The 27,785-nt window shown below is 47.0% G+C and overlaps 1 protein-coding gene across 3 annotated transcripts in view; it reads right to left on the minus strand.

Annotated features, from left to right (window-relative positions):
• Positions 1-27,785, minus strand: part of llgl2 (LLGL scribble cell polarity complex component 2) — a 132,111-nt gene that overhangs the window by 83,812 nt on the left and 20,514 nt on the right. For all 3 annotated transcript variants that reach the window (XM_068004440.1, XM_068004439.1, XM_068004437.1), the window contains exon 2: positions 7,350-7,480. In XM_068004440.1, coding sequence (XP_067860541.1) covers positions 7,350-7,405 — 56 coding nt within the window. In that variant the 5' untranslated portion in view covers positions 7,406-7,480. The remainder of the gene's footprint in view (positions 1-7,349; positions 7,481-27,785) is intronic.

The raw sequence follows: 27,785 nt of genomic DNA on the forward strand, positions 1-27,785 counted from the left end.
AATCTTATTGGCCAATCCAAGGCTGCAGTCAATCTAATGCTGGTCCCAGATTTTAAGAGGACTAACTTTACAAAAATGGCTTAAGATCTGGCAAAAGTTGACTGGACAACCCTACTAGACAGGCAATCAAGTATTGAGGACAAATGGGTTCTATTTAAAACCACTCAAACAGAATGAAGCCATATATGTCCCAATAGTTAAAGGAAGGGCACATGGTAAAACAAAACCATAATGTTCAGAGGCAAATTTGATTGAAACAAAAGGCATTCTACACACTTAAGGAATTTAACTCTCAGGAGCACAGGGAAAATTATCGAATGCAATTAAGGCAGGCAAAAACAGCCATGAGTCATTATGCAAGTGATCTCTGGAAAAAGATGGTGCGTAATTGTGGCAGTTAACAGCAAAATCTTTTTCAGCTGTCAGAAGGTTATTAGAGGACCGTATAAGGTCACTAAAGGATATTATAGGGTAGATTCAAACTGATTCTCAGGTTGTGACAGAGCTGCTAAATGACCATTTTGCATCAGTCTCTACTCCTGTAGATGATGCTTATGTTCCAGATGAGGAGTGCTCAGTATTGAATAGGATTATTAAAATAGATAGCAATGTCATCTTGGATAGATTAGGAAAGCTCAAAATTGTTAGGGCTCCAGGTCTGGATAAATCCATCCATGGGTGATGAAAGAGATGGGACAGATGCTCTGTGATCCCCTTGCCCGTATCTTCAGTCGTTCAATAGTCAGGGATAGTTCCCTTAGACTGGAAGCTAGCTCATGTAGTTCTGATTTTCAAAATAAAAAAGGGAACAAAATCAGAACCGGGGAACTACAAGCCTATCAAATTGGGCAGAGCAGCCTTGAGGACGAGTTCATTGAGTGCATCAGGGATGGATTTCTTGAGCAGTATGTAACTGATCCTACAAGGGGGCAGGCAACCTTGGACCTGGTCCTGTGTAATGAGTCAGGATTAATTAATAATGTCCTAGTTAAGGATCCCCTTGGAACGAGCGACCACAACATGGTTGAATTCCATATCCAATTAGAGGGTGAGAAGGTTGATTCTCAAACAAGCGTACTGAGCTTGAATAAAGGAGACTATGATGGTATGAGAGCGGAATTGATTAAAGTGGACTGGGAAAATAGATTAAAGGGTAAGACGGTACATGAGCAGTGGTGTTCATTTAGGGAGTTATTTTACAACTTTCAAAATAAATATATTCCACTGAGGAAAAAAGGGTGTAAAAGAAATGACAGCCATCCGTGGCTAAGTAAAGAAATCAAGGATAGTATCCGACTAAAAACAAGGACATATAAGGTAGCCAAACTTAGTGGGAGGATAGAAGATTGGGAATTCTTCAAAAGACAGCAAAAAGTAACTAAAGGATTGATTAAGAAAGGGAAGTTAGATTATGAAAAGAAATTAGCAAAAAATATAAAAACAGATCGCAAGAGTTTCTATAGTTATATAAAAAGAAAAAGGGTGGCTAAGGCAAACATAGGTCCCTTAGAGGATGAGACCGGGAAATTAATGGTGGGAAACATGGAGATGGCAAAAATGCTGAACAAATATTTTGTTTCAGTCTTTACAGTAGAGGACACTAAGAATATCCCAACACTGGACAAACAGGGGACTCTCGGGGGGGAGGAGCTAAATACGATTAAAATCACTCAGGAGATGGTACTCAGTAAAATAATGGGACTCAAGGCGGATAAATCCCCTGGACCTGATGGCTTCCATCCTAGGGTCTTGAGGGAAGTGGCAGTAGGGATTGTGGATGCTTTGGTGATAGTTTTCCAAAATTCCCTGGACTCAGGAGAGGTCCCGGCAGATTGGAAAACTGCTAATGTAACACCGTTATTTAAAAAGGGTAGTAGGCAGAAGGCTGGAAATTATAGGCCAGTTAGCTTAACATCTGTGGTGGGTAAAATTTTGGAGTCTATTATTAAGGAGACAGTAACGGAACATTTAGATAAGCATAATTTAATAGGACAAAGTCAGCATGGCTTTATGAAGGGGAAGTCATGTCTGACAAATTTGCTTGAGTTCTTCGAGGATATAACGTATAGGGTGGATAAAGGGGAACCAGTGGACATAGTGTATTTAGACTTCCAGAAGGCATTCGACAAGGTGCCACATAAAAGATTATTACTTAAGATAAAAAATCACGGGATTGGGGGTAATATTCTGGCATGGGTGGAGGATTGGTTATCGAACAGGAAGCAGAGAGTTGGGATAAATGGTTCATTTTCGGACTGGCAACCAGTAACCAGTGGTGTTCCGCAGGGGTCGGTGCTGGGTCCCCAACTCTTTACAATCTATATTAACGATTTGGAGGAGGGGACCGAGTGCAACATATCAAAATTTGCAGATGATACAAAGATGGGAGGGAAAGTAGAGAGTGAGGAGGACATAAAAAACCTGCAAGGGGATATAGACAGGCTGGGTGAGTGGGCGGAGATTTGGCAGATGCAATATAATATTGGAAAATGTGAGGTTATGCACTTTGGCAGGAAAAATCAGAGAGCAAGTTATTTTCTTAATGGCGAGAGACTGGAAAGTACTGCAGTACAAAGGGATCTGGGGGTCCTAGTGCAAGAAAATCAAAAAGTTGGTATGCAGGTGCAGCAGGTGATCAAGAAAGCCAACGGAATGTTGGCTTTTATTGCTAGGGGGATAGAATATAAAAACAAGGAGGTATTGCTGCAGTTATATAAGGTATTGGTGAGACCGCACCTGGAATACTGCATACAGTTTTGGTCTCCATACTTAAGAAAAGACATACTTGCTCTCGAGGCAGTACAAAGAAGATTCACTCAGTTAATCCCGGGGATGAGGGGGCGGACATATGAGGAGAGGTTGAGTAGATTGGGACTCTACTCATTGGAGTTCAGAAGAATGAGAGGCGATCTTATTGAAACATATAAGATTGTGAAGGGTCTTGATCGGGTGGATGCAGTAAGGATGTTCCCAAAGATGGGTGAAACTAGAACTAGGGGGCATAATCTTAGAATAAGGGGCTGCTCTTTCAAAACTGAGATGAGGAGAAACTTCTTCACTCAGAGGGTGGTCGGTCTGTGGAATTTGCTGCCCCAGGAAGCTGTGGAAGCTACATCATTAGATAAATTTAAAACAGAAATAGACAGTTTCCTTGAAGTAAAGGGAATTAGGGGTTATGGGGAGCGGGCAGGAAATTGGACATGAAGCTGAGTTCGGATCGGTCAATGCCCTGTGGGTGGCGGAGAGGGCCCAGGGGCTATGTGGCCGGGTCCTGCTCCGACTTCTTGTGTTCTTTAGATTTGTGGTTGGGATCAGATCAGCCATGATCTTATTGAATGGCGGAGCAGGCTCGAGGGGCCGATTGGCCTACTCCTGCTCCAATTTCTTATGTTCTTATGTTCTTATCAGCCTGACATCAATTATTGAGAAGATGCTAGAAGGGATCCTAAGAGATGCCCTTTATGATCAATGGGCAATGGAAGGGGCCATTAGAAATTCACAACACTGCTTCCAAAAAAATAGGTTGTGCTTAACAAATTTGATAGAGTTTTGAGCAAGTCACCAGGGTAGTGAACGAGGCTAATCCAGTAGACATTACCTGGACTTTCAGAAAGCCTTAGATAAGATACCTCAGACTAGATTACATCACAAGATAGAATCTTGTGGTAATCCAGTAGACATTACCTGGACTTTCAGAAAGCCTTAGATAAGATACCTCAGACTAGATTACATCACAAGATAGAATCTTGTGGTATCAGTAGAAATTTGAACAGCTGAATTAGAAATTGGCTCCAATCCCACAGTTAAAAAGTTATAGTTAGCAGATGTGGTTCAGCCTGGAGACATGTTACTCGTGGTGTCCTCCAGGGATTGGTCCTAGGCCCACTACTCTTCACTGTCTTTATTAATGATTTGGACAGTGGTGTTGGAAGCATGGTAAGTTTGCAGATGAGACCAAAACCTGTGCAAGGGTTAAGACGGTAGAGGAGTGTAATCAAATCAAAAAAAATTAAGATGCGCTCGGGAAGTGGGCCACACATTGGCAAATGGCATTTAATTTAGATAAATGTAGTGTTACGCATGTTAGTAGGGCCAACACAGAATACACCCATCATTTGCAGGGAACAACACTAAACGAGGTTGAGAGAAAAAGATCTTCGTGTTATTGTGCACAGATCACTAAAGGTTCATCACCAATGTAGAGAAACTGTAACTAAAGCTAACAAGGTATTGGGTTGAATTAACAGAACCACTCAGTATAAATCAAAAGACACCACTTTGACACGATACAGGTCGCTGGTCGAACCGCATCTAGAGTACTGAGCCCAGTTTTGGCTCCCCTTCCCACGGTGAGTGATAGAGGCCTCGGAAAAGGTCCAGAGGAGAGCGACAAGAATGATACCCAGCTTAAAGAACCTCAGCGACTCCAACAGGCTCAAGGACCATGGTCTATTTACTTTAGAGCAGTGGAGATTAGAGGTGACCTGATAAAGGTCTATAAAATAATTAAAGGGCTGGAAAGCGTCCCTATTGATAAACTGGAATAGTCTAACAGATTGGGGAGGACCAGGTGACATGAGTTTAAACTATTTAAGAGTAGGAACAGACTGGATGCTAGGCGGCTCTTCTATTCCCAGAGAATTACGAGCCTTTGGAATACATTGCTGGTGTGGTGGGTGCTGACTCTCTGCCTGCCTTCAAGAAAGAACTGGGCCAGTTCCTGACTGGGGCAGAGATCGCATCACAAAGAATGTAAGTGTCTTTACAGATAACACTTGGTCCATGTGATCGCCTGGACTGGTCTCAATCGCCTGAGGGGGTCGGAGAGGAATTTTCCCCCTTACTGGCCCTGGGTTTTTTTTTGTTTTTTACGTTTCCCAGGAGATTACATGGCTGCAGGGGTGTGTGGGAGGTGGAGGGGTGGGAAGAAATGTTTAGTCATGATGGTCTGGCTATCATGGTGTGGGGCAGACTTGATGGACCAGCTGGTCTTTTCTGGCCTGTCAATTTTGTATGCTTGAATACTCGACGTTACTTTATTGGGGTTTCCTCATCCTAGCTATTCATGGCTCACCTTGTTTCCATAGCCGAGCTCCTTTGCTCCAGCGAGTGTGTCGTATACAGGTAAATTTGCCATATGCTCAGAGAACAGAAACAGAGAACCCTCTGCAATTTAAGTCAGCTACTGCTTTTACCCCACGCTGTCACAGGATCCTCCTCTTCAGAAGGCAGCAGGCTAACACTACATTAGACTAGCTTAAACTGTAATTGTTAAACAAATTTATTAAAAAGTAGACCAAATGAAAGAAGCAATACTTTAGACTAGTTAAGCTTAGCTAGGTCATTCATGCTGTAGTATGCTAAATTATGATGCAAGCAATATTCTGATGTACCTAGTCTTTTCCTTTTCTCACCATATAAACAATGGCGGAGAGGAAAAGGCCCTTTGGTCCATCCAATCTGTCCCACACAGCTGACACCTTGTCTCCACCCCACCCAAAACCATGTGATCTCCTGGGAGAGGCAAAAAACAGACCAATGTGCGTTTTTTTTATTCGTTCACGGGATGTGGGCGTCGCTGGCAAGGCCGGCATTTATTGCCCATCCCTAATTGCCCTCGAGAAGGTGGTGGTGAGCCGCCTTCTTGAACCGCTGCAGTCCGTGTGGTGACGGTTCTCCCACAGTGCTGTTAGGAAGGGAGTTCCAGGATTTTGACCCAGTGACAATGAAGGAACGGCGATATATTTCCAAGTCGGGATGGTGTGTGACTTGGAGGGGAACGTGCAGGTGGTGTTGTTCCCATGTGCCTGCTGCTCTTGTCCTTCCAGGTGGTAGAGGTCGCGGGTTTGGGAGGTGCTGTCGAAGAAGCCTTGGCGAGTTGCTGCAGTGCATCCTGTGGATGGTGCACACTGCAGCCACAGTGCGCCGGTGGTGAAGGGAGTGAATGTTTAGGGTGGTGGATGGGGTGCCAATCAAGCGGGCTGCTTTATCTTGGATGGTGTCGAGCTTCTTGAGTGTTGTTGGAGCTGCACTCATCCAGGCAAGTGGAGAGTATTCCATCACACTCCTGACTTGTGCCTTGTAGATGGTGGAAAGGCTTTGGGGAGTCAGGAGGTGAGTCACTCGCCGCAGAATACCCAGCCTCTGACCTGCTCTCGTAGCCACAGTATTTATATGGCTGGTCCAGTTAAGTTTCTGGTCAATGGTGACCCCCAGGATGTTGATGGTGGGGGATTCGGTGATGGTAATGCCGTTGAATGTCAAGGGGAGGTGGTTAGACTCTCTCTTGTTGGAGATGGTCATTGCCTGGCACTTATCTGGCGCGAATGTTACTTGCCACTTATCAGCCCAAGCCTGGATGTTGTCCAGGTCTTGCTGCATGCAGGCTCGGACTGCTTCATTATCTGAGGGGTTGCGAATGGAACTGAACACTGTGCAGTCATCAGCGAACATCCCCATTTCTGACCTTATGATGGAGGGAAGGTCATTGATGAAGCAGCTGAAGATGATTGGGGAGAGGGTGGGTGGAGGAGAGGAAATCTGGGAAATCCTCAGTTTGGTTCAGTGGCAACTCACTTGTCTTGGACTCGTGGCATGGATTCAAGCCCCACCCCATGTCATTGAACATATCTTGGATGACACTTCACTTCAGTACTGAGGGGAGTGCTGCGCTATCAGAGGTGCGTCTTTCGAATGAGATGTTGGACCTATTCAGGTGGACGTAAAAGGATCTTATGGCATTATTTGAAGTTCTCCTTGTGTCCTGGCCAATATTTATTTCTCAACCAACACCACAACAGATGATCTGGTCATTCACCTCATTGCTATTTGTGGGATGTGGGACCTTCCTGTCCACAAATAGACTTTCATTTCCCTACATAACAGTGACGACACTTAAACAATTCATTGCAATAAAGGCACAATATAAATGTATGTTTTCCTTCTTTCTCTCCAGACCAAACTAGAGAAAGTCACTGAACCCAGAACAAGGTACAGAAAGTGGGGCGTTGGAGTTTGCCAGAGTGTGTTGCGGACAAATGGACCAGAGAGATACAGGCCAGGAGACCTCGATCAGTTCCTCCTGTGTGCCACGGGCACAAAATCATGGGCTAGGGGTGGAGAGGAAACGGTCTGTCGATTGCTATCCCACGACACCTGCTGGAAGTACACATAGGACAACAGGACTGGGCTTGGCTACAATGTTCCCTGCAGTTTAATAGCCTGCCAACAGGCTAGGCTCACACATGAAGAATAGCCAGTTAGGCAAAGTACCAGAAATCTGCCAGAACCCACAAAACTGGACCCAGCAAGATCAGCACATTCAGGAGAGGTGGGGAAAGACGACCGACCTTGTTAAATTGGAACAGGTCCTGTTTGATGCGCTCTCGGTGCAACTCATGGCCATGTCTTCGGAATCTCTTCATTGTTCCAGCTCAGTGGTGGGGAGGCAGCTTCAGCACAAATGCCAGTAGATCAGTTCCTGCAAGTGAAAAATATTACGGATAGTCAGTTCACAGTCTCAGAGATGCCCCTCCGTGCTCCTGCCGCTGGTGACGGGTACTCTCAGCTACACCATGCCCTGCCCAGACAGCAGATCCTCTGTAACAACACGCTCTTTGTAAAGCTGAGGCTGCTGAGGTGACATCACATACAGCTGGCTGGCACTCTAAGAGTTGACAATAATTAACCCAGCTCAGTATTTACAGAGGCACACTTCAAACGCAGCACAGCTCCCTTGTGATATCTGATGTACAATACAACTCGTTACCAACGCTACCTACATCATTTCGTTATTTACTGAACTGGTTTTCTGGATGTACTATTCCCCCACCCCCTCCTCTGACCCCTCCCAAAAGGTGCTGACTCCTGCTGGGCTCTGGTTCCACAAACACTAGGTGCTGACCAAATGACCGTTCTTGAAATGTGAACATGGGGCCCCTGGTCTGTGAGGATCAGCCGATCACTGCCATTAACCAGCAGAGCCATCCGGAGAGCCACTGAGTGTCTGCACAAACCCTCCAGACAAGGTTAGCTGGGCTTTTAAGCCATAAGCCATAAGAGATAGGAGCAGGAGTAGGCCATTCGGCCCCTCGAGCCTGCTCCGCCATTCAATGAGATCATGGCTGATCTGATTTTTAATCTCAACTCCACTTTCCCGCCCTTTCCCCATATCCTTTGACTCCCTTGCTGATCAAAAATTTGTCTAACTCAGCCTTGAATGTATTCAATGACTCGGCCTCCACATCTTTTTGGGGTAAAGAATTCCAAATATTCACGACCCTCTGGGAGAAGAAATTCCTCCTCATTTCCGTCTTAAACGGGCGACCCCTTATTCTGAGACTATGCCCCCTAGTTTTAGATTCCCCCATGAGGGGTAACATCCTCTCAGTATCTACCCTATCGAGTCCCCTCACAATCTTGTATGTTTCAATAAGATCTCCTCTCATTCTTCTAAACTCCAATGAGTATAGACCCAACCTGTTCAATCTTTCCTCATAAGACAACCCTTCCACACCCAGAATCAACCTAGTGAACCTTCTCTGAACTGCCTCCAATGCAAGTATGTCCTTCCTTAAATAAGGGCACCAGAACTGTACGCAGTACTCCAGGTGTGGTCTCACCAGCACCCTGTACAGTTGGAGCATGACTTCCCTGCTTTTATACTCCATCCCCCTAGAAATAAAGGCCAATATCCCGTTTGCCTTCCGGATTACCTGCTGCACCTGTATGTTGACTTTTTGCATTTCATGCACGAGGACACCCAGATCCCTCTGTACCGCAGCATTTTGTAGTATTTCTCCATTCAAATAATATTTTGCTTTTTCATTTTTCCTCCCAAAGTGGATGACTTCACATTTTACCACATTATATTCCATCTCCCAAATTTTTGCCCATTCGCTTAACCTGTCAATATCCCTTTGCAGACACTTTGTGTCCTCATCACAACTTGCTTTTCCATCTATTTTGTACCATCAGCAAATTTGGCCACAAGACACTCTGTTCCTTCATCCCAGTCATTGATATATATTGTAAATAGTTGAGGCCCCAGCACTGAGCCCTGCGGCACCCCACTAGTTACAGATTGCCGTTTTGAAAGTGACCCTTTTATCCCGACTCTTTGTTTTCTACTCGTCCAGGTTTCTGTCCTCTCCTGCAAGCCCTGTTCTTCCTGGGATTTGGGACCATATTTGCCAGTTTCCCTCCAGCAGATGATGCAAATAGTCATTCTTCACACAAGCCTGCACAGTGAGTGCAAGCAGGATACTGCACAATCTGGGGCATCACAACTCAGCTCCAATCCATCCTTGCTCAATCGCTAAAACACATGCACTTTCCAGCAGGGTCGCTAGAGGTCAGGAGTGACAACCCAGCCAGATTAGCTCCTCCCTCGTCCAGGGCCAAGGCCTATTGTAGGATCCATCCACTGCCCCAACTGAGGACAGCCAATTCAGACCAGGAATTAAGCATGGGACTTTTCTGGTTTGTATTACTCAACTACTCACTGTCTTAATCCCTAGCTGACCCATCTCTGAACCCTTTCAACCCCTTAGGGCCCAGCAGCTTGATTACCACCAACTGACCCAGAATTACCCAGGAAATAAATAAAGCATTTAGAAAAGGGACAGGAATCTACAAGAATTTATGGGGGGTGGGGGGGTAGTCAAAATTCCAGATGAGCCGGGAGTCACCAGGGATCCATGCAGTGCAGCTGTAGCAGAAAGCCGCGAGCCAGCAATGAGGTCACCCTACCCACAATGCTGCCTCCCCTCCCTATGGCATAAAGTCCTGACAGGGGGAAAAACTTACCATTAGCAGGGTTTCTGCAAGGCACATTCGGCTTAGAACACAGGGGAGTGAGCCATTATAAATGGCTCATTACCTCAGCATCATGGGAGGATTTGGGTTGTGATGATTTTACATTGTGTAATGTTACATTGCAAATAATTCACAAATATAAAAAGGCCCCACCCTTGTGTTACAGGGATTGTGTTATCGATGGCTGTGAGCTTTGAGCAGGATAACCCACACCACCTGTTTTATATATAAAAACGCATGTCCCTTTGACCCAGCGATGGTTTGATATTGTTAATGTACTGGAAACAGCAGTCTGTACACCTGCCACTGACAGCACATCAATATAAAGCCAACAGACTCCATTCAACTGTTGGAATGGGGACCACTCATATTCTGGTAGATAGAAGAGGAGAGGGGCACACGCCGGTCACAATTCTGCGCTATGTCTGCACCTGCCCAAATAAATGTGCCTTAAATCATGGGTTTTCAAACTGGACACCAGGTGGTCCCTGAGATCAAGCAATTTCTAAATTTGTTGATGCACTAACGCATGGCTCGCACTGCTCTCGGCCAATGGCGCCAGTTTCCCTTTGGATAGCCAACAGTCTTACAGAAACTTAAGACATCGTTTGCCCAGGAGTGTGCCAATATTTGCAGCCAGCACCAATAACTCCAAAGGACCCCACAGACAACTCTGAAACCCACCACCTGAGGTATTGATTGATCTGATTTTCCAGCTCACTGTTCAGTTACATACATAATCTACATGTACACATTAAAGAGCCAGAAGAGAGGGCATCGTACTAGAACTAGTCCTGTTACCTGTCCACCAGGCATCTCAACATGCAGTGGTAACAGAGCTTTAATTATGGAGAACTTCAACTATCCCAAGATAGACTGGGATAAGACAAAAGCTTGCTGTCAGAATGAGGAGCTACATAAAAATTACAAAATGGAAACAGGCCATTCAGGCCTGTCACATGAGCAGCATCCTCACCCCATGTGCCCGGTCTGTCCCATATCCCTTTATCACCCACTTTCCTTTAACCACCTATCTAACTTATTCTGAAATGTTGACATGGCCCCGTTTCAATCACTAATTCCGGTAATGCATTCCACCCAACCCCCCAGAGAAAAAGTTTCTCCTGTTCTCTGTCCTAAATCTCAACATTTAATCTGATATTTATGCCCCTCGTTCTAGACTCATCCACTGAATCAGTCTGTTTCTATCTAACCTGTCCTGCCTCTTCGTAATTTTTAACACCTCTATCAAATCACCCCATAATCTTCTGGGTTTCCTTTGTATTTTTATTTCTTTATACCAGGCAGCATCCTGGTGAACAGGTGCTGTAGCCCCTCTCACAGCTTCAGCATCCTTCAATGTGGAGCCCAAAACTGCACACAGTAAGTCTTAGTAAGGTTTTACAGGGGTTCCTCAAATACATCTGGGACTGTTTCCTTAATAAATACATTGTAAGCTGAACAAGGAAGAATGCAGAGGTAGATCTGGTCTCGGTAACAGTGCGGGATAAGTGGCCTGAAGCATGGAGAACCAGTACCTAATTCGGGTCACATTGAAGATAAAGAGGAATCCAAGATGATGGCATTGGACTGGATATCAGCTAACTTCAGTGGGGTGAAAGGGGACCAGATTCAATGCTTGGAAAAATGAAGAACAAGCAGTGGAAACAAGATGGGTCAGCCATTTAGGACTGAGATGAGGAGAAATTTCTTCACTCAGAAGGTGGTGAATCTTTGAGCCTCCACAGCCCTCTGGGGTAGAGAATTCCAGTCATTCAGTACATTCTAGATATTAAAGGCATCAAGGGATATGGGGATAGTGCAGGAAAATGGTACTGAGGTTGAAGATCAGCCATGATCTTGTTGAATGGCAAAGCAGGCTCGAGTGGCCGGATGGCCTGCTCCTGCTCCTATTTCTTATGGTCTTATGATGATACAGATCACGCACATTTTGACTGGGAGCAAAGGAAGGGGGGGGGGGGTGGAGGAGGGGGCATCAGTGGCAAAGATTAGATTTATAAAAAGCATTTGATACAGAAGAAAACTGCAACTTATAATAGATAATAGAAGAGAAGCAAAAAGGCATATTAGGAATGATAAGGGAGTGTGTGGGAGGGAAATAGCAAAGGTTTTGTTTTATAAACGCACAGGAATTAATAGAAAAGTCTAGCCTTGGCTGACTTTTGCACAAAAAGTCCTACTGAGCGTCCACGAGTGTGTTTGTTTCTGTGAGAGTACGTTTGACCAGTTAATCTGTTTCTGCTGATGTTGGTTGAGGGTCATTGATCAGGACAGAAGGAGTACTCCCTGCTCCTCTTCAAATAATGCCATCGGATCTTTTACACACACCACAACACCTTATCCAATAGATGGCACCTCAGTACTGCACAATGTCAGCCCTCTTTATGCGGTGAAATCCGGAGGCGGGATGTGAACCCACGTCCTTCAGGAGTATGACCACTGAGCCAAGCTGACAAAAGGTTTCAATATTTAAGATTTGAATCAGTGAGATCGTTTCCACTGGTTGGAAAACTGTAACAAGGGGGCATAACTCAAGAACTAAGGAGGAAGTTAGAATGTTTACATAGCGGGTTATTAGAAGATGGAACCCTTTACTACAATTGCTTATTCAGGCAGAGACTAGATCATTTAAAAGGGAATTGGATAAGTATTTGAATAATAAAGGATAAGGGGGAAAAGGCAGGAAAATGGGATTACAATAGATATCTCCAGTTGAAAAGCTAACACCAGCACTGGCCCAATGGCCGCCGCCTCTTTTGTAACATAAGATTCTATGATTTCAGGGACACCTTTTGCACATTCATCATTCAAAAGCTCTCCACAAGCACACATTCAAGGCACTTTTATGGGAATAGCAGGAATGTTTCCCCATCACCTCCACCTGTACCAAAAAGTCCCAGCACCACAACGCCCACAACCAACCAATGCCAAAATAGGGCGACAATAATCCTTTGCTGCACTTCTCAGGACATTGGAAAAGGTGAAGTTGCCGTATTTAACATCTCCATGCAAACAAGGAACAATCTCACCATCCCCCCCACCCTCCCATAATAAATACAAGTCAGGAGCGAGAACAATCAGAACCCAACCCTCGCATCCCCCGGCCCTCCCACCGGGTCCCAACCCTCTCATCCCCAGTCCCTCCAACCGGGTCCCAACCCTCTCATCCCCAGTCCCTCCCACCGGGTCCCAACCCCCTCATCCCCAGTCCCTCCCACCGGGTCCCAACCCCCTCATCCCCCGTCCCTCCCACCGGGTCCCAACCCTCGCATCCCCCGTCCCTCCCACCGGGTCCCAACCCTCGCATCCCCCGTCCCTCCCACCGGGTCCCAACCCTCGCATCCCCAGTCCCTCCCACCGGGTCCCAACCCTCGCATCCCCCGGCCCTCCCACCGGGTCCCAACCCTCGCATCCCCAGTCCCTCCCACCGGGTCCCAACCCTCGCATCCCCAGTCCCTCCCACCGGGTCCCAACCCTCGCATCCCCCGGCCCTCCCACCGGGTCCCAACCCTCGCATCCCCCGTCCCTCCCACCGGGTCCCAACCCTCGCATCCCCCGTCCCTCCCACCGGGTCCCAACCCTCGCATCCCCCGTCCCTCCCACCGGGTCCCAACCCTCGCATCCCCAGTCCCTCCCACCGGGTCCCAACCCTCGCATCCCCCGGCCCTCCCACCGGGTCCCAACCCTCGCATCCCCAGTCCCTCCCACCGGGTCCCAACCCTCACATCCCCAGTCCCTCCCACCGGGTCCCAACCCTCGCATCCCCCGTCCCTCCCACCGGGTCCCAACCCTCGCATCCCCCGTCCCTCCCACCGGGTCCCAACCCTCGCATCCCCAGTCCCTCCCACCGGGTCCCAACCCTCGCATCCCCCGTCCCTCCCACCGGGTCCCAACCCTCGCATCCCCCGTCCCTCCCACCGGGTCCCAACCCTCGCATCCCCAGTCCCTCCCACCGGGTCCCAACCCTCGCATCCCCCGTCCCTCCCACCGGGTCCCAACCCTCGCATCCCCAGTCCCTCCCACCGGGTCCCAACCCTCGCATCCCCAGTCCCTCCCACCGGGTCCCAACCCTCGCATCCCCCGGCCCTCCCACCGGGTCCCAGCCCTCTCATACCCCGTCCCTCCCACCGGGTCCCAACCCTCGCATCCCCAGTCCCTCCCACCGGGTCCCAACCCTCACATCCCCCAGCCCTCCCACCGGGTCCCAACCCTCGCATCCCCCGGCCCTCCCACCGGGTCCCAACCCTCTCTCATACCCCGTCCCTCCCACCGGGTCCCAACCCTCTCATATCCCGTCCCTCCCACCGGGTCCCAACCCTCGCATCCCCAGTCCCTCCCACCGGGTCCCAACCCTCTCATCCCCCGGCCCTCCCACCGGGTCCCAACCCTCTCATCCCCCGGCCCTCCCACCGGGTCCCAACCCTCTCTCATACCCCGTCCCTCCCACCGGGTCCCAACCCTCTCATATCCCATCCCTCCCACCGGGTCCCAACCCTCTCATCCCCCGGCCCTCCCACCGGGTCCCAACCCCCTCATCCCCCGGCCCTCCCACCGGGTCCCAACCCTCTCATACCCCATCCCTCCCACCGGGTCCCAACCCTCGCATCCCCAGTCCCTCCCACCGGGTCCCAACCCTCTCATATCCCATCCCTCCCACCGGGTCCCAACCCTCTCATCCCCCGGCCCTCCCACCGGGTCCCAACCCTCTCATACCCCATCCCTCCCACCGGGTCCCAACCCTCGCATCCCCCATCCCTCCCACCGGGTCCCAACCCTCGCATCCCCCATCCCTCCCACCGGGTCCCAACCCTCTCTCATCCCCCGTCCCTCCCACCGGGTCCCAACCCTCATCCCCCATCCCTCCCACCGGGTCACAACCCTCTCATACCCTGTCCCTCCCATTATGGCAACTCATTGTATTTTCAATGATCTAGTGTTTATTTCTATTACTTCGTCTGGCAGATTACTCCAAAGAGCTGCAGTATGAACAACCTCGGCATCCTATTTGACCTTGAGCTGAGAGTCTGACCCCATGTCCTCTCCCATCACCAAGTCCACCTATTTCCACCTCTAACATCACTCGCCTCAGCCCATCTGCTGAAACCCTCAACCATGCCTTGGTCAACTCCAGACTTGACTATTCCAATGCTCTCCTGGCTGGCCTCCCAACTTCCACCCTCCGGAAACTTCAGCTCATAAAAACTCTGCTGCCCATATCCTATCATGCTCACCCATCACCCCTGTATTCTCTGACCTACATTGGCTCCTGATTTCCCCCAACATCTCAAATTTAAAATTCTCATCCTCATGTTTAAACCCCTCCATCTCTGTAACCGCCTCCTGTTTTACAACCCTCTGAACTTTGCGTTCCCGACACTGTCCTCATGTATCCCCCACTAACTTCACCCCACCATTGGCAGCTGTGCCTTCATCCTCTCTGGAAATTTCCTCCCTAAACTGTTCCATCTCCCGCTCAAGACCCTCCTTAAAACCCACCGTTTTGACCAAGCTTTTAGTACCCTTCCTAATATCATCTTTGCGCGATTATGCTCCCGTGAAGGGGCTTGGAATATTTTACTATATTAAAAGGCACTATATAAATACATGTTGATGTGGCATTATCTCCAGTGGGGGAAGGGTATAATTATAGCATGACAAGTTTACATAGGCTGTTACCATTATAAATGTGGACACAGGGCATAGGAATTTATAACTGAAATATATACAAAAGGACAGACCATATAACTTCAAAATCTGTGCACCCTGGTCCAATTATTTACGTCCCTCTGATCCTGCTTCCCCCTGAAGACAGCACTTGGCCCTGACTTCATGAGTGCAATTCTACAGAGGGTGCAGAAGAGATTTACGAGAATGATTCCAGGGATGAGGGACTTCAGAAGCTGGGGTTGTTCTCCTTAGAACAAAGACGACTAAGGGGAGATTTGATGGAGACGTTCAAAATCATGAACAGTTTTGACAGAGTAAGTAAGGAGAACCTGTTTTTAGTGGCAGAAGGGTCAGTAACCAGTGGAGACAGATTTACGGTGATTGGCAAAAGAGCCAAAGGTGACACAAGGAATCACTTTTTTTTTTTAAGCACAGCGAGTTATCATCTGGAATTGGAAAGGGTGGTAGAAGCAGATTCAATGGTAACTGTCAAAGGAGATATGGATAAATACTTGAAAAGGAGAAATTTACAGGGCTATGGGGAAAGAGCAGGGGAACGGAACTAACTGGAGAGCTCTTTCAAAGATCTGGCGCAGGCATGATGGGCCAATGGCCTCCTCCTGTGCTGTACCCACTATGATTGCCCCCTCCACGGTAAGCACTGGAGATTGTGTACAATTAGTCTCACCTTCAAATACATATCCAATTAGAACAATCAGGCCTCTCCTGATGTCTTGGGTGGTTATGGTAATGAGGAGCTGAGCCACACAGATCAGGAAGATTCCAGATACAATTGCTGATCTGTGCCAAGTTAACGGATCATTAATGGTGTTACGTTTGGCCTCAACACTCATGCCGGGGGTGGGGGTGATATAAAAAGATCATCCAGGATTTCTGCTGTGCAGTGACTCACACAGGAGAGTACACATCAGGTGAGGAAGCCTTGATTACTCGAGCTTTATTCAGCATGACCTCACAACTATACTGAGCAGCTAACAGACACACTCGCAGCTTAACAGTGAGAAATTGACCAGGTATTAAAAAGATTGAGGTGTCAGGTTTCTGTGGAGTTTAGATTATATGGAGAGCCGGTCACTCATTCCCAGTGTAGGGAGTTACAGTCACTGGAGATCGAGGCTGACGTTAAGCAAGACTCAATGGCAGAGCCAATAAATGAAGAGTAAAGGCTGGACACAAAGCTCAGTCAGCACCTGGGGACAGAATGGTCAGGTTCACCAGAGTTCTGGACATTCACTGATCTGCTGTGTGTTTCCAGCTTTCTAAGTATTTGTTTGAGATCGCCAGTGTTTTGCCCTTTAAACAGGGCAGTGTTCACGGAGCTGACTGCTGTCACTGAGCAGTCAGTCAAAACCATCCTGGGAAAGTGACCCCTTCAAATAGAAACCAAAATACTTTGCAAGTTATTATGCTCACATAGAACCGATCCCACTTCAGGACCTTGAGATTGTAAACTGGGTGCTCACATATTGCACTGTCGAGTTCTCTCTGCTCCTTGTTTCTAATATGCTGCACTGTAAACAGTCATGTGCCTTCAGAATCACTGACCAGCCTCGTTTCCACACTCAGCTTTTCTGGGGCTGTGTGGCACGAGGGGCTGAGAGCAATCTAAGAACAGGTCTTACCCATCTGCTGCTCCTATCTAGGTCCTACCCCACAGAGCTGCCTGCATCTTATCCTTGCTCTCCCTGCCGGGATTTTATTTTTTGCACCCATCAGAACAGGTGCAGTTTAACAATAAAATGAAAACCAGTTTAAAATCTCCTATTTTCCAGGAGTTTTTAAACTCCTCTTCATTTCAAAAGAGTGAGCTGCAGATTAGATAGGATCTGAAATCAGAGCAAGCCAACACAAGTTCCAATTATAGGGAACTCCGGGAACTGCCATCAGAATCACTGGGCTAGTTCAGTTATCAGGAGGAAGGGTCAGAAACAGAGCGAGGCACCTGTTCAGAGCACAACTACCCACCAAGGGTAAGTAACAATAACCAGGAATGCTGAACAGACTAATATGCCAGATTTCCTAGGGATGTGGAAGAAATGGAAAGGTGACATCAATGCATATGTGCAAGGAACAGAATCAGTCAGCTGTTAATGGGATAGACTGAGCAGCACTGAAGGTGTCTAAAGCCCAGACTATTCCATTCACCCCAGGGGAGAAATAGTTGAAAACAGCACCATTAGCTCTGGAGAAAATGGCCACAAACAAACAGTCAACAGCATTTGGAGAGCTGGGGTAATAGAGCAGCAAGTCACAGAGACTCAGTCACACGTAGACACCTACAAACAGCCAGTTTAAGTCCACCACTATACATTATTGGTCAACAGGAGGACCTTTACACCGCACAGTTCCCAAGGCTGCAACTAGTTGTGTGTCCATGTGAAATGGGTGTTTGGACGTGCGTGTAAAATTACCAATACAAATTGGGCGACAACTGATCGCATTTAAACTCCGAGGGATGAGACTGTCGTCTGACACGCGTTTTGAGTTCCCGGCGTGCAGCATAAACGCTCCCCAACACTGCTACAGGCTTTCCATCAATACCTGAACTACTTTCAGGGTCACAGGTCTCAGGCTTCAGGCTTCCAATGTACATCGACTGGGACAAGTTAAGACATTCCAGCCAACATTCAACCAGTGATTGGGTAACCAGGCTTCATTTAGAGAGGAAAAAGGCAGCATCATAGAAATTAACGGCACAGAAGGCAGCCATTCGGCCCATCATATCCATGCCAGCCGAAAAAGCCATCCAGCCTAATCCCACTTTCCAGCACTTGGTCCGTAGCCTTGTAGGACACGGCACTTCAGAAGCACATCCAGGTACTTTTAAAAAAATATATAAATGAGTTGAGGGTTTCTGCCTCTACCACCCTTTCAGGAAGTGAGTTCCAGACCCCCACTACCCTCTGGGTCAAAGAATTTCTCCTCAGCTCCCCTCTAATCCTTCTACGAATCACTTTAAATCTATGCCCCCTGGTTATTGACCCCTCTGCTAAAGGAAATAGGTCCTCCCTATCCACTCTATCTAATTCAGTCATAATTTTATAAACCTCAATTAAATCTCCCCTCAGCCTCCTCTGTTCCAAGGAGAACAACCCCAGCCTATCCAATCTTTCCTCATAGCTAAAATTCTCCAGTCCTGGCAACATCCTTGTAAATCTCCTCTGCACCCTCCCTAGTGCAATTACATCTTTCCTGTAATGTGGTGACCAGAACTGTACACAGTACTCAAGCTGTGGCCTAACTAGTGTTTTATACAGTTCCGGCATAACCTCCCTGCTCCTATATGCTATGCCTCGGCTAACAAAAGGAAAGTATCCCGTATGCCTTCTTAACCGCGGGCATGCAATCTAAGGTCCCTCTGTTCTTCTACACCTCTCAGTATCCTCCCATTTATTGTGTAGCCCCTTGTCTTGTTTGCTCTCCCCAAATGCATTACCTCACACTTCTCCGGATTGAATTCCATTTGCCACTTTTCCTGCAGTCCACAGCTTTCCTCCTCACTATCAACCACACGGCATGTTCCAGTGCTTCCTCCCGGAAGTGTGAAGCTGGTCACTGCTGCGAGATGGTACAGGTAGGGATGGTGGCCATTCATTGCCCATGTATCCCAGTGGACGTGCAACGCTGCCTCTAGCTTGTGATGCACGGGGAGCGGTGGAGCCAGCACTAGGTGTGGGTGTCCTCAATGCTGCAGCTCAGACAAGGGCAGATGGTATGATTGCAACACACTGCAAACACACGTACCCAAAACAAATTCGAGGCACCTGTCATGGGCAGTGAGTGAAAGGACGAGCATTGCTGTGGCAGTGACTGCTGTTTGGACATAACTTCAAAATTTATGAGATACACAATTTCATTTAAAAAGGTCTTAAAAAAAATTCACAGTTTGTTACCTCCCACTAGCTGCAATGGCATCACGCCTCACCACCACTCCACACCTCCCCCCCCCACCCCACGGAATTATTTCACACGAGCAGGTGGGACCCAGATGCAAGGTGGCTGCTAGAGTGCTGTGCCACATGTGGTTAATTCAACAACATCATGGTTAATCTTTGACCTCAACTCCACTTTCCCACCTGATCCCCATAGTATCCAAAAATCTATCGATCTGTCTTGAATATACTCAACGACTGAGCATCCACAGCCTCTGGGGTAGAGAATTCCAAAGATTCACAACCTTCTGAGTGAAGAAATTCCTCATCTCAGTCTTAAATGGCCAGCCCCTTATCCTGCAACTATGCCCCCTAGTTCTAGACTCTCTAGCCGGGGAAACAGCCTCTCAGCATCTACCCTGTTAAGCCCCCTCAGAATTTTATACGTTTCAATGAGATCACCTCATTCTTCTAAACTCCAGAGAATAATAGGCCCATTCTACTCAATCTCTTCATAGGACAAACCTCTCATCCAAGAATCAATCCAGTGAACCTTCGTCGCACCCCCACTAAGGCAAGTATATCCTTCCTTAGGTAAGGAGACCAAAACTGTACACAGTACTCCAGGTGTGGTCTCACCAGAGTCCTATAGAATTGCAGCAAGACCTCCTTTCTCTTGTACTCCAACCCCCTTGCAATAAAGGCTAACATGCCATTTGCCTTCCTAATTGCTTGCTGTACTTCCATGTAACACTCTGTGATTCATGCACAAGGACACCAAATCCCTCTGAATACCAACGTTTCAGTCTCACCTTTTAAAAAAAATTCTGTTTTTCTATTCTTCCTACCAAAGTGGATAACTTTACATTTCCCACAGTATACTCCATCTACCACCTTTTGGCCCATTCACTTAACCTGTCTATATCTGTTTGCAGACTCTGTGTCCTTCTCACAGCTTACTTCCCCACCTAGCTTTGTATAGTCAGAAAACTTGGATAAGTCATTAATGTAGTTTGTAAACAGCTGAGGCCCAAGCACTAGTTACAGCCTGCCAACCCCAAAATGACCCATTTATTCCTACTGTTTTCTGCCGTTAACCAATCCTCCATTCATGGTAATATATTACCGCCAATCTCATGAGCCTTAATCTTGTGCAACAACCTCTCGTGTGTGTGTGTGTGTGTGTGTGTGTGTGTGTGTGTGTATGTGTGTGTGTCACCTTATTGAATGCCTTTTGAAAATCTAAATATACTACATCCACTGGTTCCCCCTTATCTACCCTGCTAGTTACATACTCAAAAAATTCTAATAAATTTGTCAAACACGATTTCCCTTTCATAAATCCATGTTGACTCTGTTAATCATATTATGATTTTCTAAGTACCCTGTTACTACATCCTTAAAAACAGATTCCAGCATTTTCCCAATGATTGATGGCGGGCTAACTGGCCTGTAGTTCCAGGTTTTCTCTCCCTCCTTTCTTGAATAGCAGGGTTACATTTGCTACCTTCCAATACATGGGGACCGTTCTAGAATCTAGGAAATTCTGGAAGATCAAAACCAATGCATTCACTATCTCGGCAGCCACCTCTGAAAACCCTAGGATGTAGGCCATCAGGTCGAGGGGATTGGTCAGCTTTTAGTCCCATTAATTTCTCCAGTACTTTTTCTTTACCAATATTAATAAAAGTTCCTCACTCTCATTAGACCCTTGGTTCCACACTTTTTTTGTGTCTGCCACTGTAAAGACAGATATAAAATATTTGTTTACCATCTCTGCCATTTCCTTATTCCACATTATAATTTCTCCTGTCTCTGCGGGACCAACATATACTTTCGCTAATCTCTTCCATCTTACATACTTATAGAAGCTCTTACAAGTAGTTTATATATTTCTTGCTAGTTTATTCTCATTCAATTTTCTCGCTCTATCAATTTCTTGGTCATCCTTGGACTAATTGTATAGCTCTTTCAAAGAGCTGGCACAGGCACGATGGGCCGAATGGCCGCCTCCTGTGCTGTACCCACTATGACACCATTGCATCCATGAACCAAGGCCAGAACAAATAGGTGGAATGCCAATTCAAGACAGAAACTGGCAGCTTAACCACCCCAGCTGCTTTAGTCATACAGGCAAATACTTGGCATTCCTTTCAGGAAAGGCAACTAAAGGCGATGAGATGTGCATAGTTGGGCACATTCAGGTGATAAACAGCATCCATCAGTGCTCGAACTGGTGGTTAAGAAGTGGTTATATTTAGCTGAGTGAAGGCACTGGTGAATGCAATGGAGGGTGGAGCCCAACCAAAGTGTTTTGGCTTCTGACCCAACCCCTATCATGGCAACAAAATTTAACCAAGAGAATGCTTCCCCTCGGGCAAACAACCGAGTTTCGCTGACGATATCTGACCCAAGTAGAATCAGTAGAACTTTGAAAGTACGAGTACCAAATCTGGTCTGCAAGAGGTTGTTTGCCCTTGCTTCACAAACCATTCAACCGCACCACGAAATCATAAAACCTTGTCACCAACTCCTAAACTTATCCCTCATTACTAACTGGGTATCCATGGGTCACTATTTAATCCTAACTATACATAAATGTTCACTACTAGATTGTACACAGATGTAGAGAGATAATGATTCACACTTAACACATTTTATTCAGTGCAATCCTGGTCAGAAAATATTGCTAAACCACGAGTATCAATTGCCATGAACACTTCCAGTGCAGAAAAGGAGGGACCTGCAATTAACAGATCTCAATACTGCCGACTGCAGCTTGTGTCCACACACCACAAACAGGTTACCAAAAATAAAATTAAAAGGCTTAAATAAAATCAGTGTGTTACTACTCGAAATAGAGATTATTAAAAAATTGAAATGAAGTGGTCAGGAAGCTGGCTGGCGGTGTCTAAAATCAGACGGAGTACTGAGCATGGGGCAGGCCTGGACTCGAAATGAAAAGCTACAAGAGAAGCAATTGCAACTCACAACAGGTCCAAAGGGCAGAACACTTTTTTAATTTGTGCAGCCACCAGTTTAACAGAATACTAGAGCTGTTTTTGGGCTACAATACAAGCAATAAGCTTCAGGCAGGTTACCCAGCCCGTGTCTGGGCTGGGTACTGTACTGCCACGTTCAATCCAGTCCCGATGTCCAGCCAGATACAGACAACCAGGCATAATGGGACACATTTCACAAGATTAGTCCCATACAGCAATGGGAATTAGTATGGGACTGTTTATGCAATGTCACTAACAGACATCTTGAGTCACCATTTACACAGATGCTCCAGGGTGCATTTACTCTACAACTGTAGTGTTGGCACAAAGCATTCTGCTTTTTATCAATGCTGCAGTTACTATACAGAGTTGTACAGTAGAGGTATCAAGTGGGCTCAGTGGGTAGCACTTATGCCCCTTGGTCAGAGGTCGTGGGTTCAAGTCCCACTCCAGAGACTTGAGCACATTATCTAGGTTGAGGGAATGTTGCACTGTCTTTCGGATGGGACATTAAACATCTGCCCTCTCAGGGGAGCGTAAAAGATCCCAAGGCACTATTCGAAGTGAGCTAGGAGTTCTCAGTAACCTGACCAACATTCATCATTAAAAGTAACTAGATTAGCTAATCATTTATCTCAATTCTGTGTATAAATTGGCTGCTGTGTTTCCCTACCTTACAACAGGGACTATACTTCACTCTATACGGTTGTGAAGCACTTTGGGACATTGAGGGCACGAGAGGCCTTTCTTACATGCAACAACTTGCATTTGTATTTAAAAACATCACAAGGCGCAGCGTCAACCTGGTGTCGGGGACAGACTCTCTGGAACGAAGCAAGAGGAGTCTCGCTCAACATAGAAACTTGCTCGGGTCGATTCACTCGATTCATACTCCAAGGTTACCACCGATGCAGAGCAGTTTCCACTTTGCACCAGCGCTAAACAGAGTGTGAACAGACCACAGGAAAGCCAGGCAGGGGTGAGCAGTTCAGAGTGTTAAACCCAGAGGGAGGCCTGCTACTCAGGCAGTACCTCACAACAATCAAACTGACCTACATTTGAATTGTTACATAAACCTTGGCTCAAATGAACAGCAAGGCTGAGAGGAGATTTGTGTCAGGATGAGTCAGAGAGAATGAAGAAAATTCTCCTTCGGTGTTCAAAATTATAAGGCGCTTTGAATAGGGAGAAATAGGGAGAAACTGTTTCCACTGGCAGGAGGGTCGGTAACCAAAGGACACAGATTCAAGATAATTGGCAAAAGGGGTGAAGATGATGAGATTTTTTTTTATAAACACAGTGATTTGTTATAATCTGGAATGCACTGCCTACAAGGGTGGTGGAAGCAGATTCAATAATCATTTTCAGAAGCGAATTGGATATATGCTGAAAAAGAAAAATTTGCAGGACAATGGGGAAAGAGCAGGGGAGTGGGACTAATTGGATAGCTCTTTCAAAGAGCCAGAACAGGTAGGGTGGACTGAATAGCCACCTTCTGTGCTGTATGATTCCTTCTCTCCCCACCCCCTCACTGGTTTAATGCCAGGTTCAGTTGCCTGACTGCACTAATATACTGAACCTCTAGGTGAATGGTCGTTGAGATATAACAGTGGCAGTCCTTCCTTAGCGGATTGCCGTTCCTGGAATCACAGATTTCGAAGAAAGCAATTTAAGAGGAAATCGTGACGTGCTGGTGTGAATTACACCTCTTGTGGAAACTAATTCCTATTCTGGGAGGGTGCTAATGCAATAGATTTGTACAAATCAAGTATTCTATTATTCAGACGAACATACATTCAGAGCTGGGCCTTCATTTGGCAAGACACCAAGGAGTCCCTGAACAAGACAATGAGTGCAGAGTTAAATCAGGGCTGGGCTCAGCTGACTCAGATTACAGCGCACAGACTGTGCATGTGTCCTTCCCCAGCTGAACACCACAGCTGGTTTGCAGTATTTGGAATGACATCAGTCACCTGGCTGCAGAGTCGGTGGTCAGGGGTCGGATTAAAGGTTTGGGTTTCAGCAGCCAAGTTTAACTTCAGCCTGAACAACGTCCTCTTAAGAAATCCCAGGCGAGTAATACAACAGTCCCTTCTCCAAAAGCCACTTTCTCACTGGGAAACCGGTGCACTCCCAGCTCGAGTGCTCAGCCGGCTCTGTGACAGAAGCTCGATCAGCCACGGCTTTAATATTATAGCACAGTCTAAACACCGAGATACTCATTGCAACCAAACAGTAGGTGACGCTAGTCTGAAAGCAAGGTGTGGCTCCAAGGGCAGCAGTGTAATAACACTGGGGTAAATCTCAGCACATTTCCCAGCCACTGACCTTTCACCCTCACACACTACAGCTACCAATCATCATTTTCAGATATTGCTACTCTGAGGCCGGCAGAAACTCCTCTTTAATCATTTTTAGTCTCAGTCCAGACTGACAGTGACCAGAGTCAGAAGATCGAGGAATCAAGTCCCACTCCAGGACTGAGCATGAGGCCGACCCCTCGGTGCAATGCTGAGGGAGTGCTGCATTTTGGGAGGTGCCGTCTTTTAGCTGAGACGTTAAATCGAGGCCCGGTCTGCCTGACCCCAGGGCACTATTGGAAGAGCAGGGGAGTTCGCCCCAGTGTCCTGGCTAGTATTTATCCCTTAACTAACACCATTAAAATAGATTATCTGGTCATTATCACATTGCTGTTTCTGGGACCTTACTGTGCACAAATTGGCTGCCATGTTTCTTACATTACAACAGCGACTACAATTCAAAAATAATTCATAGACTGTGAAGCAATTTGGATGTGAAATGTGCAGGTTCCCTTTCATTACACCAGTATATCTCCGCAAAAATACTCAAGCGAGTGAAAGCACTGAAGCAAACCTGGCGCAAGTGCACGCCCCCTCGGAGGGGGATACCTCGGATCTTCTGCTCCAGAGACACTGCACTGCTGTTCGCATCCCGAGCTGCCTTGCTGTCTCTACAGTATAAACAGGCTGAACCCCTGCAGAAAACTCAACCTCACCATGCAAGTAGAGTAAGTGGAAACTTCATACCGAGGTCTAATGCCTCCTTCAGGTCACAGATCATGGGCACACTGGCTGGGCTCTAGCCCCATCAACAGCTCCCTTCCCCCACCTTAAACTGCTTTCCTTTGTGTACAGTAAGAGGTAACTCAGAGGACAGTCTCTGCTTTGAGGGTAGGTCACCTGTCCACACACTGCGGGAGTGACGAACATAATAATCGGTCACTGGTTCTTACCGTACCTCCCCCACCCAATGAGGCAGGTCAGCACCACGGGAGGGCTGCTGTATATCGAAGGCTTAATTTACACAGCACCTGGTCCTGTCTCACTAACTCCAAGAGATTCACATATAAGGAGTTATGAAATCCAAGGACTGCTTTACTAGCAAGTGTAACACAAGAAAGAACATTGAAATAAAAGTGTAATTTTCCTAGTAAAACTAGCAATACCAGTCAGGCAGGTCTGAATGAACAGCATGCACAATGTTTAAAATCAATACTTTTCTGCCAATGTTCTTCCCTCCTGAAAGTGCTCATTCCTGTTGGGGTACAGTTCCCTGGACCACGCCCAGCGAGTGTTAGGCAACGATAGGTGTGGAAATCAGCTGAGCAGTGTCCTGTCTTATCCTCATCTGATGGCCAACACATGGTTACGTTATAATAATAGTTAAGTGAGGGGTGAGGCAAGGCAGTGGGAAGAGGAAGATACTGGATAGCAATCAGGAGTGGAAACCCCAGCTGATTTCCCCCCTTCTCAGCCCAGGGGCACTGAGCCTAATTGTACCTCAATTGCTGCCACAGAATCAGAATCCAGGCTGAGATCAGCTAACTCCATGAGGAACCATTTCTAAAGCCATATTTGCTAACCTGTCTCTTCGACAAGCCCAGATCTCGATAGTAAGTACTGTGCTCCTCACAATGCAAAACGTGCACAGGTTCAGCTCCACCAGTCCTTGCAGCGACAAGCGACTGCAGCCTGGACTACAATCAGACCAATATGCACCCATACCAGGCCCTGGAGCTCAAAGATCAGACATCGATACCATACTCTGGGGTGCCTTGGCCAAAACTGGTAATGGTGCAAATGTAGCTGCTGGGTTTTATAAACTTGAGCAGACCCCTAAACATGGGGGAAAAAAACACTAGCTACATCAGTGATGTTGCTGTTTCAAGCTATAGAAACAAATGCACAGATAGCACACTGAATGAACAATACAGTTTCTACTTGCAGTTTGTCTACTGCACCCACATCCCCACTCCGTATCAGAGGGCTGGTGCCCCTGTATCCACACTCCCACTTGGTATCAGAGAGCTGCCAGCACCCCCTGCACCTGCGTCCCTACATGATTCAGCATCTTCTGGACAGAGGAGGAGGAAGGTAGTTCAGAGAGACACAGGTACAACGGGCAAGAAACCCTGGGCACAAAGGAAGATAATTCTCATACAGTTGCATTTTATTCATGTCTTCTGGTTGAAGTTTATAATTAAAGAAACAGCTGATTACAGCACACAGTTTATGTATGGCTGACCAGATAACCCACAAATTGTAGTTACAAACCTGAGCTGCACGTACAAAACTAAGACAGATTAAAAGAACTGGGTTCATGCAGTTGCTTTCACCTCCTCAGGATGTCCCAAAATTTCACAGTCAATGAAGTACTTGTGAAGTGTTGTAATGTGGGAAAATACAGCAGCAAAATCCCACACACAGAATAATGACCAGATACTGTGATCTGTTTCAGTGATGTTGGCTGTGGGATGAATGGTCAGGACACTGGGGAAGCCCTGTTCCTCTTCAAATAGTGCCACAGGACGTTTTACATCCATCTGATAGTAACTAGGGGTCCTGTCTCGTGATCTATAGTACGGATGTGCCGTGTGGTGTATGTGCGGGTCCCACACATGCTCCACGAGGGGTGTGCGTGTGTGTGTAAACAAGGGTTTCATTGTTCCACCATCTACCCTCCCATCTTCAAAATGTAGCCAAGTAATCATTCAGATGAAATAGGAGGGAGCGACTGGGAGGACAATAGGTGAAAAGGGAGGAGAGATGAAGCCTTGTGAGGCAGAGATGCTCACCGGGATAGAGGAATGAACAGCTGGGATAGCAACGGGTGATAAAACAGGGATTGCAGTGGAAGCCTAGGTTAGAGCAAGGAAAGCCAGAGGCAGATCTGGGAGGCTCCCAAGTGGATCGGGAATGAGGAAGCAGCAGAGGGCAGGGGCAATGCTGCGGTGTTTGGGGGGGGGCGCGGTGTGAAGAATGGAGGGAATGAGGGACTTGTTATGAGGCAGAGTGCAAGTGACAGAGTTCTGGATGAATCACTGAAGGACTGCAGAATACATGTGCATCAGTTCACCACATGTGAA

This window comes from Heptranchias perlo, chromosome 23, assembly GCF_035084215.1.
Source record: "Heptranchias perlo isolate sHepPer1 chromosome 23, sHepPer1.hap1, whole genome shotgun sequence".
Lineage (NCBI taxonomy): Eukaryota > Metazoa > Chordata > Chondrichthyes > Hexanchiformes > Hexanchidae > Heptranchias > Heptranchias perlo.